The sequence below is a fragment of the Rosa chinensis genome, chromosome 5 (genome assembly GCF_002994745.2).
Source record: "Rosa chinensis cultivar Old Blush chromosome 5, RchiOBHm-V2, whole genome shotgun sequence".
Lineage (NCBI taxonomy): Eukaryota > Viridiplantae > Streptophyta > Magnoliopsida > Rosales > Rosaceae > Rosa > Rosa chinensis.
Window position 1 is genome coordinate 24,294,099 of NC_037092.1, and position 14,800 is coordinate 24,308,898.

General features: G+C 37.6%; 2 protein-coding genes and 1 long non-coding RNA gene across 3 annotated transcripts; 2 read left to right on the forward strand and 1 right to left on the reverse strand.

The window, feature by feature from the left end:
* The first annotated feature begins 115 nt into the window (after positions 1 to 115).
* LOC121053060 lies at positions 116 to 6,752 on the forward strand. The gene is made up of 3 exons (XR_005810601.1): positions 116 to 445; positions 1,364 to 1,555; positions 6,129 to 6,752. It is a non-coding gene; the product is annotated as an uncharacterized LOC121053060 (long non-coding RNA).
* Positions 6,753 to 7,311: 559 nt separating this feature from the next.
* On the forward strand, positions 7,312 to 9,970 carry LOC112167423 (mediator of RNA polymerase II transcription subunit 21). The gene is made up of 5 exons (XM_024304440.2): positions 7,312 to 7,456; positions 8,276 to 8,496; positions 9,148 to 9,225; positions 9,310 to 9,361; positions 9,626 to 9,970. Exons 2-5 carry the CDS (start codon positions 8,290 to 8,292, stop codon positions 9,700 to 9,702), a joined length of 414 nt encoding a protein of 137 aa, XP_024160208.1. The 5' UTR covers positions 7,312 to 7,456; positions 8,276 to 8,289; the 3' UTR covers positions 9,703 to 9,970.
* A 2,314-nt stretch (positions 9,971 to 12,284) lies between these two features.
* On the reverse strand, positions 12,285 to 14,408 carry LOC112203497 (probable metal-nicotianamine transporter YSL7). Its single transcript, XM_024344464.1, has one exon. The coding sequence runs from the start codon at positions 14,406 to 14,408 to the stop codon at positions 12,285 to 12,287; it is 2,124 nt and encodes a 707-aa protein (XP_024200232.1).
* Positions 14,409 to 14,800: the final 392 nt, after the last annotated feature.

Consider the following 14,800-nt stretch of genomic DNA (forward strand, 5'->3'; position numbering starts at 1 on the left):
TTTTTCAATGTGGTTGCATTACTGGGTGGCTGTGTTGTTGGGGTTTTCCAACCACAAATGGCATTGCGAACCGTCCTATTCTCCTAGAAATGTTGATAGTGTTACAAAGAGAGAGAAGGGCATCTTGGGTAGTTCAAAAATATAACCCTCAGATGAGGTGAAGTTCGAGACTTGGAATTGTATTTCCCTACAGAAGCCCTGCCTCTTCTTCTTCTTCTTCTTCCAGTCGACACAGGGAAACCCTACAATCCAAACCCTCTTACAATGGGAGATATTATTCATGTAGGTTTCTTCTTGAATTTGCTACGCCTCAAAGTGGAATACCGACTCCTATTTATGCCGGAATGTTGGAGCCCGGCGAACATTTGGTTATGTGGATAGTGGGTGTTCCATGATGGTCTTTCCATCGTGCTTGAGCTTCCGATTGAGATCAATCGCAAATAAAGTAAGCTGCTTTCTCTAAATCGCTTGCCGTTCAAGCACTTCAATTTTAAGAGCCACCCATTTGATACTAATACCTGCTTGATAAAATGCCTCTGCTTGATAAAATGCCACAAAGAAGCAACGCAGTGGCTTCTTTTAATCCCAAAATTCCTTTTACGATTATCAGTTGTTGTTAATAGTAAGAGCCCAGTTTCGGGTTTTTGGTTTTTTAGTTTGTTTCTGTATGTATTGGAAACTTGCCCATTTCTCTGCTTCGTTTCTTAGTATGCTAATTAAGAGCCTTTGTTATGTACATTTTGATCAGGAATAAAAGACGAAATCTTTCCTCTCTTGACACAGTACTAATTCGGTAGATAGGATTTTGCCAACTTATCTATGATTGTAGGAGCTGACATTAAGAATGAATCGACAACTATCAATCACCATTAACACTCTATCTTCATGTGTATTGTTTCAAAATTGTCCTGTCTAGTATCAGCCGTTACAGACTTATATAGCAGCTTTCTTATATTAAACAACTAATGTATCAGCAAAAGCAGCTTGATCTTAGATAACTCCCTGAGACGACTGAAATAGATGTATGCTTTTAACAGCTATAGTCATCACGCGTCATGTCCATCCCCAATGGTATTTGTTATAAATTACAGTAGTGTAGGCTGTAGAAATAAGCACCCTTTCCGTATGAATTCCTTAGCATTCGATAATATAACTTTTTTGTTACTGGATATGACTTTTCTTTGTCCTTGATGTATACTGAACCTATTATGCAGTATACTGCTCTCTATGAGTTTATTCCTTATCACAGTATATTCATCACCCCATGGTACAAGTTGAAATTATGTTCAATTTTCTTGTAGTCCCATTCTTTTTATGTGTATTCCTTGTTTGGTCATCTGATTGAAGTCTTTATGCAATGCAGGAGACAAATATGTCATCTTTCCTTCAGATGACGATGATGATGATGATTCTCACGTTGATGACAATATATGGTATGGTAAATTGTCTCCTAGTACCCTGCAGCATCAAGTCTTTTGCCAGATCAACAGGATTGGATTATGAATCATCAATTATCAGAAACAGAGGAGTGAATCGGTTGCTTAACTAACTACAGGTTTGTGGTCAATCTATTTTTATTAAGTACTTGAATCGGTTCTAATCTTTGGATAATTTTTCTTTTTAGTTTAGCTATAAAGCATTCACATCCAATCCTATGATAATAGATATTACCAGTTTGTAGTTTGTTTTCCTCTAAAAGCTTGTCTGCACAGTGCACACATACTTTGCTATGTCATTGTTCTTATGCATGCCTTGTGAATGAAATGTTAAATTGTGTACGAATGCACCGCTGCATGACTTTTTTTCCTTATGTTTTGGAGTTGTTTGTTTTCCTTTAATTGAAATTTGGTTAATTATTGTTGGATTCTAGAGGATTATATTGGCCCTGCTTATCTTATGCATATTTCCCATCCTTGTGGGCTTGATGCTAACTTACTGTGTTGTGTATACTAGTCCTAGATTAACGTAGCATACATAAGCCTGCGAGAGTCGTATTTGATTTCTAGAATCCGAGTGAAGAAATAACAGTTAGGCTGATTAGCAGACAGTACAGGATGTCCTGAGGAACGTTGTTTTATCAATAAATTTAAGTGGTAGACCAGATCTATGTATGTACTCTAAATCTTAACTATCCTATACAATTCCCTACATAACTTGAACAATGAGCCACAACTCACTTTTTTTTTTTTTTAAACTGTTTAAAAAAGAAGAATTGTAGATGTCTAGATAGCTTTGAATTAGAGGGTACTTGAAGTTACGCTATTTCGTCCATGGTCAAGCACTCTATAGTAGCAAATCTAGCCTTAGCCTCTGTGGGCCCTTGAATTTTTACTGCCTTCAATCTTACAGCTTACAAGTCACAGAAGTGGTTACCAGTTAACTCTTAACCTGTTGTGTCTACTTAATAGAAGATGGTTAATGTAGGTTAGTTAAATTTAAAGAGAAGACATAAGTAGAGGGGGAGACAGAGGCCCGGAAGAGATCAGACCAAGAACTATACGCCGCAAGAGGTGTAAATTTTCAAATCCAAGCCTCAGCTTTACATTTGTATGATGTTTCGGAACCTTGATCTATGGATTTGTGGAAAATAAGGACCGTTTCATAGGAAACAATTTTCTATTCATATTTCTAAAAACATAATTTTTGCGCATTTTATTATTTATTTTATGATTGATGTTTTCACACCAGAATGTTACCTCTTCGACATTTGCATCTATGGGTTAGCCTTTTTTTCTTTTTCTGTTTTGTTGTTTTGGTTTATTTGTTTATGTTTACACTAGCTTGGTAAAGTATGGCCTTCATGTATGCTTTTTATTGCTTATAGCATTTACTATTCAATTGAACTCATTTATTTATTCATTCATTCTTTCTTAATCTGCTTATTTTGATTATACTGAGTAAGAGACATCACCAAAATGTTTAAAAGGTCGTAAATGACTAAATGAGAAATATCTAATATATCATGCATGAAAGGCAAAATAAATATGTAATGCTAGTAGCATATTCTTCTATTCTTCTATTCTAAACCCTAAGTACAACATTGTATTTTCGGTAGTTTCCTAATATACTGTATTTACTTCACATGTCTCTATAAGTTGTATTTGCTAATAATGTTTGATTTATATGTATCCCTGAAGCTGGCTTTCTTTAGGTGGTTTTCTGCTAATGGAAAATTTTTAATTGATAAATATTAGGCTAAACTGGTTAGTAAGTGTTACATATACACGGATGGATGGGAGTTGGTAGTTATGTATTATTATGGTTTCATATGGCCTAGGAGTTGTTGGGTTTTATATCGCATCATTTGGTATTCACTGATGATGTTAAGAGCTGTCGCAACTTACTTTAAGATGATATAGTAGCATTGTAGGAAAATCTAATAAGGTCGTTGGAATGTGTTCTGTATGTGTTATTGCTGCCTGTAATTTCAGAGGAACACAAAAATCTTTTGATGATTTTGAACGATGAATTATGGAATTGAAAGGGATAATTGTTAAGAACTTGAGATAGCTTTCTGAGCAGTAAAATAGGGCCTCTAACATTCTCTTTATATTCTTTGGTGGTACTGTATGCAGCTTGTGTGCTAGTGTAGTGCTCCTGCCATGCTCAATATAAATAAATTCTACGTAAAGTTTAATGTACTCTTTTGGTGTGCCTTTCTGGTTTTTGCTGTTTTTATCATTCTGTTGTGGACCTCGTGTCCATTATTTTTTTTGCATCATTCATTGTGATATATTAAACTCGTTTATTATGATTTTCTTTTAATGAACCGGTGGGTTTCCATAGATGTTACTTAACTCTTTGGTTGGTTGCTTTTGTGATCAATTTTGCAAAATTAGCATTCTCACTCTGTAAATCTCTTAAAAACTCGGTAAGAAGAAAACTTTTGATTTTAATTTATGTTTTTTTTTCTTTTGGTTTTAAAGCTAAGGGAAATGATTTGAATAGATGATGATATGAAGATTGTTCCTATTGACTCTAAAAGGTTGTGTAGAACACTGAAAATTGTCCAGTAGTTTAAATGAACACCATCAATGATTTAAAAGATGACGCCAACATGGGTCTGTGCATTCAGGAAATTATGTTATTTTTCAGTTCGATACTTCCATTTATGCAAGTAGGTGGAATACGGTTGATTCATGCATGTTGAGCATAATCTGTGTTTGGGGGGTCTATAAGGAAAATTGGACACCAATGTAAATGTTGACATTGCGTGAATGAAATTTCAGGATTGTTAGCTCGCAAACAACTTTACATGGAAAATCCTACACTTTTGTGGAACAAGATAGGGGATGGGGTTGGGTGTCGGTTGTTAGGATGATGTTCCTGTTTCTGTTGTCTGGATGGACTGGACCATGATTAAGTTCGGAATAGGCCAACACTCTACCTTACAGGCTTGGCACAATGCTTTTCCCAAAGCTCCCAGCCCAAATGATGTAGATTTTTTTCTTCTATTTTAGGTACAATTGTAAATTCTAGCCATTTAATGGGCTCTTTGAATGTGGATTCCTTGGGTTCCTTATAAATAAGAAGTTTTCCTCGTTTGCTGCCTCTCTCATTCCGCACTTAGTCATCGTTAATACCGATAGTAATACAAGAGTCTAGATCTGCGGCTCAATCCTTCAATCCTGATCATAAATTGGTGAGATTTTGGTTCTGACTTCCAATTGTGATTGTGATTGTTTTTTTTCCTATTAAATCAACGTTTGTACAAAATTTAGTGGAGATCTGATGATCCTAAGAGATCTTGAGGCGTCCTTTTGTGAATTAGTCTAAGAATTTTTGGCTTGATTTATACTTGAATTAGCTCAATTTAATTCTTAGTTTGTTTTGTAAGTAAACTTCGAACTTTTGATAGACTTGAAATTGATTGAGGTAAAAGAATATTGTGTTGTTGTAATTTGGTAACAAAAGAATACTTCTTTCTGGTCCAGGCTATAAGGTGTAATCTTTGGCACTGATGAGTTTCTGTTTTTCCTTCACTTCTCATAAATGTATGCACCTCTAAACTATATCCCATCAGTGGAGATATGATGATCCAAAGAGATCTTGAGAAGGTCTTTTGCGAAGTAGTCTTTCTTATAATTTTTGGCTTGATTTATAGTTGGATAAGCTCAGTTCAATTCTTTGTTTGTTTGGTAGTGCAACTCCAAACTTCTTATAGGTCTGAAATTGATTGAGGTACAACAATAGTGTGCTTTTGTAATTTGTGAAGAATACTTATTTCTTTCTGGTTCAGGGGCTGTAAGGTGTGATCTTTGGCGCTGATGAGTTTCTGTTTTGTTTCATATGTATTACCTCTCACTGATCATAAATGCATGCTCCTCTAAATTATGTCCCATTTTCTTTTCTTTCACAAAGTTTGATAATCTATTCTCTTCAGTTATGGACAGTTATCTTGTCCACTATCTAGAATTTCTATTGTAGAACATGACACCTTATTATCTAAAGTTTTCTTTTACTCTTCTTCTCACTTTTACGAAATGGTCACTGTCCCACCTTTCGTTTGGGAATGATACTAATATGCTGGGGGTTCACTTTGGGAAATATGCTTGTCAAAAGGAGCACCTTTGTTTTAAATCTGAAGGGTATCAGGACTGTTTGATATGAATTTAGAGTTTTAGCATTTTAAGTCATGTATCTGATACAATATGTTCTATAGTAAGATGTATTTGTACCATAGCAGACATTGGTGAAGTGGACATGCATATCATAGGAACAGAGGTATTTGCTTCCTCATGTTACTGCTCTGCCCCTGATGAAACGTGAAAGTATTTAAGAATGGACACACTTGACCTGTGGGATTTCTAATAGTGACTGTATTCAGCTAGATTAATGTGTGTTGCTGCTGTATCTATTTATGCAATTATTGGTCTGAGGAACCTACTTTTGTAAGTCTGATTGCAGCATTTGCTTTACTCATTGTCATTGATTCTTTCTTGCTGAGCATTACCAGGATATTATACTTACTGAAACACGACTCTTTTCAGCCATCATTTTTTTAGTATTAAAAATGAGTGACATGGGTACCCGACCTCTTTATATCTTTATAGTCATATGATATTGTTTTCAGTTGCCATTTTTTAACGCAGATTGGAAAGATTGTAAAATCACTTTCTTCCTCGCAGGGTAAAGTTTTGAAACCAGAGTGAAATATGGATTCTCCACCAGGTTTCTCTTTGAAGCAGAAACGTGAACATCGACGTAAGCATGATAAGTCAGAACATGAAGAGAATGCAACCGCAAAGCCTGGACCCGACATCTTGAAGTCAAACAAACAGAGTACAAGTACAAGTAAGGTTGAGGTAGGTCCAGCGTTTAATGGTGTTGTGGAAGAATATTTCGATGGCGGGGTTCGAATGAAGGTGAAGGTAGGAGATACTGAGATGAAGAGTGTTGCATTTTATCCCGTCCCTCCGCCAAATGTTGTTCCCCCTGATATTAAGATGGTGACGAGAAAGGACCTTGCTATACCAGCCGTGCATTCTTCTTTACTTCATTTCTCAGCACAAGGTAAGAGGCAACGTGCTGAGGTGAAAAAGGAGAAACCTGCAGATCCTTAGATGTGCTAGGCTTTTCGGTTTTTCAATGTGTGTTTGTAACTTGGTGTTCCAATTTCAATTTGAACTTTTATAATGTTCAAGAATTGCGACTCCAGTTTCTCTGGAGAGCTTTGTTTGGGATCCAGACAATGAACAAGTTGCTACCGTTGGTTGTGGTTTATCTCCTTTCCAAAATCTTGTTTTGCTTTCTGTGTGGCGTGCTAATCTTAAATGCTTCGACTTTGTTGGGTGTTTGGACAATCGATGGTGATTGGTGAATTCCATGACCACTATGGTTTTCGATGCTAAAGCAACGTTTCTTGGAAGCTGAACTTCGATGGATATTGCCTGTGGGATTGTATCAGCTGAACTACAAGTATGGTTCATTCTCAGAAAAAAAAAAAAAAAAATACAATAATGGTTCAATCTTAATAGTTAATGCACAGAAACCACATTTCGTTCCATAAATGCACAGTTAAATTGGTGATCATATTAAATTAGATTAAATTAATAGACGAACTAAATCTGTTAAATCTGAACCGTTCATACTTATAATTTTAAACCGCAGTTTTGAATGCCTTAACAATAATTAATTTGGCTAAAAATTTGCACAAGTCATCTGCACATTAGGAGCTAAAAATTGAACGGTTGAGATGTATCAAAAAGTTGGTTTAATACCCTATACCTAGAAAATACTCAAAAAAAATGGATCCCTCACTAGAGGGCCCTGTATATACACACACACACCACGTGGCACAGACTAAGGCACCATCTAGGCACCTTCTAGACTTTGCACCACACATAATGATATAGACAGTCTCTCTGTGAGACACTGACATTCGTCTCTGCGACGACGGCGTTTGCATAGCGAGTGGTATCGGCGGCTGCGACGACGACGGCGTTGGAGTAGTCAGGCAAATTCTTTTCTCATACTGATACTAGCGTCGTTAGTGTTGTTAAATAATGATCAGATCATTAGAGAAACCCCTTTTTGCCCTGTGTTTGGATTGGAATAATGCTGCTTAGATTGGTGATAGTGGTGACCATCTTTCTTTCATTGTGCCAATAACAAGTCATCTGTTTTTCATTGTGCTTCGCCTCTGTTACCATACTTGTATTACTATTCACATAACTCTTTCATTGTACAAATGATTGCTTTCTACATTTGGAACTGTAATGTCTCATAATTTGTATCCACGAACTCCCATTTTTGTCGATCTAGTTTCCTCATTAGTTCCATAAGATTGATCAGCGGGCACAATATGAGTAGCTCTACATGGGCTATGTTCTTTGGTTTTGCATAAAGCATAACTCAGTTTCTTCTTGTTTATGATGTGCTGCTATATGGATTATGGTAGTTTTCATGTGTATAACTAATCATGTTACCGGTGCTTATTTCTGTTTAACTTTTCTATGGCTCATAGGCAATGACTGGATTATGAAATCAGAATGTAATTCTTAAAATTAAGGTGTTCAGGAGTGACATGTCTAGCCTCCCTTAATATGTGTCTGGTAAAATTGAGGATTGTAAATGCTGTCGAGGTCAACATCTGAAATTTAGTTTCTCTAATACTTCCATTCTTAATGAGGAGTTACTATAATAATTAAAAACACTGAAACTTAAATGTTGGTCATTCGGCAACCAGGCTAGGACCGATTACATCTCTCTTTTTGGAGTTTCTTTGTGCTATTAGTGTTCAATAACCTTTGTTATTCTACAAAATTCCTCGCAGGCGGAGGTTGCGAGATGGACATAATCTCTCAATTACAGGAACAAACCAATAAAATTGCTGCTCTTACCTTCAATACCTTTGGAACATTGCAAAGGGATTCTCCTGCTGTCAAACTTTCTCCAAATTATCCAGAACCACCTGCTAACCCTACAGAGGATGCAGCAAATTTTGCTGAACAACCCAAGCTCATGAGTGCAGCTCTGGTTCAAGCTGCGAAGCAGGTGTGCCATCTTGTTCTGTTTCATAACCTATGTTAAAATATCAGATTCGTCTTCTAAATAGATGGATCCTGCTTGTTCCCCAATGAACTGTATCTTTATCATCCAAAGTTACATATTTTATATTTGTACCACAGATGATTCATCTTATAAGAAAATGCATCTTGTATTCTTGTTGATCTATGATAATCAAATTGAATGCTGATTGGAATTGTATGCGTTGGTTTTCGCGGAAATTAAAAATTGTGCTTAATACTTTTGGACTTCTAAGCTCACTTTGACAATATCATAGTTTGGGTGTAGCAACTAAAAGGCATAGTCCTGGTCTCCTGGATGTATCAAGAAGTAAAATTTGTACACGTAGAGTAGCAAATAACTAGCAGTCTTGGAGTTTTTCGTGGCTACTCAGAAGATTTGTCTTAAGATAATTGAGAGCTATTGAGTGAATAATGTAATTTGTAATGCCTTTTTGGGTCAAATATATTGTTAACATTGGAACCCTGTCAGATACAATGGAGCATTGTGACAGTTCATTCTTTCTTTCCTCGTGTTATGTCCTGAATGCTTAGATGTGTCCATATCATCTCATTTATCAATTCATTATGTATCTCCTTCTACGGTTTAACTAACACACCACCACTTGATTCCTTACAGTTTGATGCATTAGTTGCAGCACTACCATTAGCTGATGGAGGTGAAGAAGCACAGCTCAAAAGGATTGCAGAACTGCAGGTATGGAGTGCAAAAGGATTTCACGTAACTTCATTTTACTGTGCGCTCTCTCTCTCACATTTTTTTTTTGGTGAAACTATTTAGGCTGAAAATGATACTGTTGGCCAAGAACTCCAGAGACAACTGGAAGCAGCAGGTCTATCTTTACCTTCCTTTATGTTAGCTATCAGATTTCTGCTTTCGAGAACTACCTTGCACTTCATATACAAATTGGTCATGAGATTCTTCTTATAGTTTCTTGTACTAAATTATCTTTAGATTTAGTTTTGGAACATTCAAGTCTTTTTTTTTTTGAGAGGTGCTACACTATCAAAGAAAATAACCATTATCGTTGTTTATGAGATAATTTATATGCTAGTCTGATAACTAAAATTTAAATCATATTGTATTGTGTTGTCAGAGGAGGAACTAAAGCAGGTCCGCGAATTGTTCAGCCAAGCTGCAGATAATTGCTTGAATTTGAAGAAACCGGATTAAAAATAAGGGAACTGATCTTCTCTTTGGAACTGGGTGGAGGAATTCCAGATCCTGTGGTTCCAGCCAATCTTCTTAAATTTCTTGAGAGGGAAATAGTATAGGATTATGCTTCGTCCTTCCGCCATTTTTATTCTCCGTTCCCTGTCCTCTGTACATGTTAAAAGAATGCTGGCTGTTATCTCTTTCCCTTTCCTGGTCCTATTGTGTGACAGCTTCAGTATTTATACAGATATATAGAGTTGCCCGTTAATGTTCAAAGTTTCTGTTTCTAAAAGTATTTATGCAGATATCTTCGCGTCATATAAGGATAAGCTGCATACCTTCAATTATCTTCCCGAAAACCAGAGCGGCACTTCCGCAGACATGAATTTAATTTTACTCCAAGCTCCAGCAGCTCATCTGCTAGTATAAAGCAGGGAGTTTGTAAGAGAATGGCTCAATGCAAGGAGCCAAGGAGTGTCCTTCGTAACAAATATCAGCCTTCCAGACAGAAACATGAGAAGGAACTTGTAGACCTAAAGTACTACTTTTCTCATTGGACTCTTTGAATTCTATCAACATTTCTAGGAGAAAAGCTGGAGACGGTAAAAATAATTCAGTGCAAGATTTGACAATAAAACTGGTATATGACACCAATTTAGGTCAACTTGGATGTTTTTAACTTCTTATGAATGTATACGTACACGTACAAAAATGCACCACACGCATACTATCCAGGGCACATTATCTATGCGACCCAGTTGCATTACACCTCTCAGTATTGCTGATCAATTCACGCCTTCAAGCAATTGAGAATCTACCAATATAATACGCAGGCGAATGCAGACACAGAATTGAACCACATACCATGACCCCATGCGTTTTTAAAATGCAGATTCCTCTACAGGACTTAAACCATTGCTTAAGGTTAGCAGTGCGATTGTGGTTGGAGATCTGTAGGAATCCCAGAAAATGGGCCTGTCTTAACCTCAAAACCTCGCAGGTTCTCACCCATACATCAAGAGACTGCAGAAACCTGAAGTGTTGATCATATAAATTATGACAAGAGGCAAACATAATGAGAACAAAACTATTGTAAAAAGTTCAACAGACTTCCAAGGTATCATAAGAGCATTGGCAGATTTTGCAACAGCGGCCAAGAGTTTTTGTATCCAACAGGACACTTGGGAAGGAATGACTAGAGAAATTGAGATGCATGAACGAGTAATAGCTGCAGCAAGGAAGAATGTGCCTGCTTCATTACGACCAGGTGCTTGTTGCTTCCTGCTAATGACTTCAGAATCGAGCAAGATCAACAACCTCTGGGCTCTGGTTCCTGTAGTGAAATTTAGGGAAAAGACGTCACTTCATATGATCCATTAGACAACAAACCATAATGATTAAACTGATAATATCAGAATCTTAAAATTGATTGAGGTTCACTTATTATACTCTGGCAACTAACCCTCTTCCATTTGCCACATACGCTTGAACTTTTTTATCCATATATGTCCCAGAAATTTTGCTTCATCAACTCCTCTCACTATTAATATACCATGTAAACAGTTGTATATACATTTTGTTTACCATAAGTTAATCTTGAATAATAACTGTTATAATAAAGAAGACAGGAAAATTATATAGAAAACATATTTAATGCTACTATAAATACTGATAGCTTAGAATACCAATTTAGTTTTGTTTGGCCTCTAAAACTAATTCAGAGTAATATAACAATTGACTGTGCTTGCGTTATCCCTTTAACCTGAGAAAACATCGTATTCTCTTTTCCAGAAATAACTACATACAAGTATAACTATAATTTGGCATCTCGATTCTGAAGTATCCTAAACCAGAGATTTCAATTTTCATGAACAATAAGGAAAAAGTGGTCTCCTTCTTTAGGAATGGTCTTGTAATATAAAGGAGTATGCACTTTATCAATTTAAAACACAGCAGGCAGAACACAGAAATCAAGTTAAATTTAAGAATATGAGTATCAACCAGTAAGCATCCAGTATTGAAACACTAGTAAGCACAAACTAGAATAGTGATAAATTTAGTTACATGCATTTCCAAGCACAACACAAAAAGCTACTGACAAAAAAGTGAGAGTTGAAAATCCCGGGAAATGATGAATACTTGATACTTTAGTTGGAAAAGATATGCTCTGTAGGATGACTATATATATTCCCCATTATGCTTATTCCCATGCCAATCGTATCAAAACTTTCAGTATTTCTATGGTACTAGCAGTTGCATCAAACCATAGCATATTAGTAAGAAACTTACTGCAACTCCATATATAACACTCCCAAGAGCTTGCATGCAGACCGTAAAGGTCCACTGGACTAGAACCCCAACAACACAGCCACCCAGTAATGCAACCACATTGAAAAAAGAAATAACAAAGAAAAATAAATTCAAAAATAACAAATTAATTGTTTCATTATCAATACAAAAGATGTTACATCTTAAATTGTAGACAAGCTAAAACTAAAATTTTTTTTTCAAGAAAGCTAAAACTAATTAATGGAAACTAATTAAAAGCAACAACATCAATGCCAAGAATCAAATAATCAAAACTAAAAACCACTAGTAGACTACTTAGATCCTGATGAAGACAAAAAGGAATCGACTCTATCATTGTCTGAGTAAGAGAGGAACTTCATGCATATTGGTGCTTTGACATTGGCAAGAGATAGGATCGCAGCTGGAACACCCCACATAGACTCGCCACAAATGAGACCAGACGCAACAGCCGGTGCTAAATCCTCAGCCTGTTGTTTGTTCCATAACTTCCAGCCGAAAAGGATCAAGCTTCCTATGCACATGTCAATCACGAAGTAGGAGCCGAGATAGAAGGGGACTGCCATGGCCATTGCATTTGGAACAAATCTGTAGATCTTGTACTTGGTCTCGTAACGCTTCAAAAGCTCGGTTACTACGTTAATGGCAATGGCAAATGCGAAAAAGGAGACTGCAAGTGCAACGCAGTGTTTGGGGAGTGAGCCAAAGCCCTCAACTCCGAGGAGTGCTATTCCACGGTACATTAGGCCATAGGGTGCAGGATACGAGCCCGCTGGATCTCCAACTCGGTAAGCTTTGTAGAAGAACCAGAATATCAAAGGCGACATGAAACACCCCATGGCTGTCCCGAAAACTTGGCTAACGAACATGGATCGAGGAGACGCGAGAGTTAGATATCCAGTCTTGAAGTCTTGCATGAGATCCGAGGCTGTTGAGACAATGCTCATCATTACACCACAAGAAGCGAGGCCAGCAATGACACCACCTTTTTCAGGGCCAACACAAGCACTGAAGATCAGGATTGCGATTTTGCCGTAGTTGGAAGCGAGGGACCAATCTGTGAGGCCGCAGCCATAGGCATTGCAGAAGGCCAGAACCGGAGCGATGAAGTAAGCTAGCGCAACATGATACCATTTAAGTTGGTGAAACACTAATGGAAGGACACTGGAAGATATGGCTGCAAGAGCAACGTAGCCAGAGACAGCAAACCGGCGCGGAATTTGGTCTTTCAAGAAGTACTCAGTTCTTCGTTGCTCGTCGTAGTTTTCACTCAGTTCAGTTTCTGATGAGGGCAATCTAGCGTCCATATTGGATAATGGTAGAACTGGTGGCGATGACAACTCTACTTTCTTTTCTTCTGGTTTATTGCTGAACCGACTTTTGATGATAATGAAAACCGCATAACCAGCATGGTACATAACATGGTATAGACCATCACCAAGTATCATTGCTATGGAAATAAAGACCCTGTAACCTTGGATTCCATGAAGACTACTCGCAGAAAGATGAGCACCATACCAGATACCTTTCTTTTGTTCAATCAAAGGCCACATAATTCCCCATGATATCACAGCTCCAACGAGCATGGATACGTTCACCATATAAGAGGTGATCATTCCACAACCAATATATGTGGTTGAGAAGTCGAAGTAAAACCTCTGTTTGTAGGCTTTGAGACCGAAAATTGGAAAGCTAGCAAACCCACAGCCATCCGAAGCCGCGAAAAACCACTGAAAAAAGGACCACGCAAAGCTGCCGCAGCAGCTCTTGAAGAGAACAGCAACCTGTTTCGCTGCCTTCTTGGCTCCTTTGGGGGTGTGGAAGCTGTTGATGAGGTGCGCTGTTGCTGTTCCACTTGGGTACGTTAGTTTTCTATCAATGATCATCATCTTTCTCAAGGGTATCATTGAAAACAGCCCAACGAAGCTGACTGTGAAGAGATATCCTGTCATCCACGGAATCGCAAGCCTCTTGATGTTGATTAGAGTGTTGCCTGCATCTCCCTGAGCAGCTACTAGAGGGCTCATCCCTAGTAAATAACTCCCCATGCCGCTGCTAAAGGCTATCCCAGACGAGGCCACTACACAGGTTTGAATCACTGTGTTTTCTTGACGAGTGAAAGGCTGCTTCAACAGACCTAACTTGTCAAGTAAGGCAGTGTATCCTTTCATGATTGCGAATCCCAGCAGCCCCGCCGCGACATTTAGAGATGGTATTACACCAGTGGTGAGATTGAGCTTGCACACGATGAAGTTGAAGATGATGCTAAGAAAAAAACTTGTGACCATAGACCTCACAGTTATTTGCTTGTGCCATGGCGGCACCTCCGTGTCTCTGAATGCCTTTTCGGTCGAGTCATTCTGAGCCTGAACCATTTGTGTTCCAGCTTGATCATTGTCGAAATCTTCAGTCTTCATGATAATTGTATCGTCTGTCTCTCTTCTTGTAGGATGTGAGATTTTCAGATTTTGTGATTATGCTGTGAAGAGGCCTTGTATTTATAATTGCAGTGTCTGACTGCATTCAGCAAGGATTTGGAGTCCTAAGTCAGAGTAAGAGTAGAAGTAGGTTTGATAGAAACCTTTTCTTTTTGTTGCTAGCAGATTTAGAACCTCATTTGGATTTAAAACCAAATCCAGGTAGGATAAGGTTCACTCTTGTCAGTAAGTGAAACAGTGGTAGCAGGTTTAGAGTCCTTGTTAGAGTCGGAGAAGTAGGTTTTAATAGAAACCTTTTCCGTCTGTTGCTAGCAGATTAAAAACCTCATTTAGATTTAAAACCAAATCCAGGTAGGATAAGGTTCACTCTT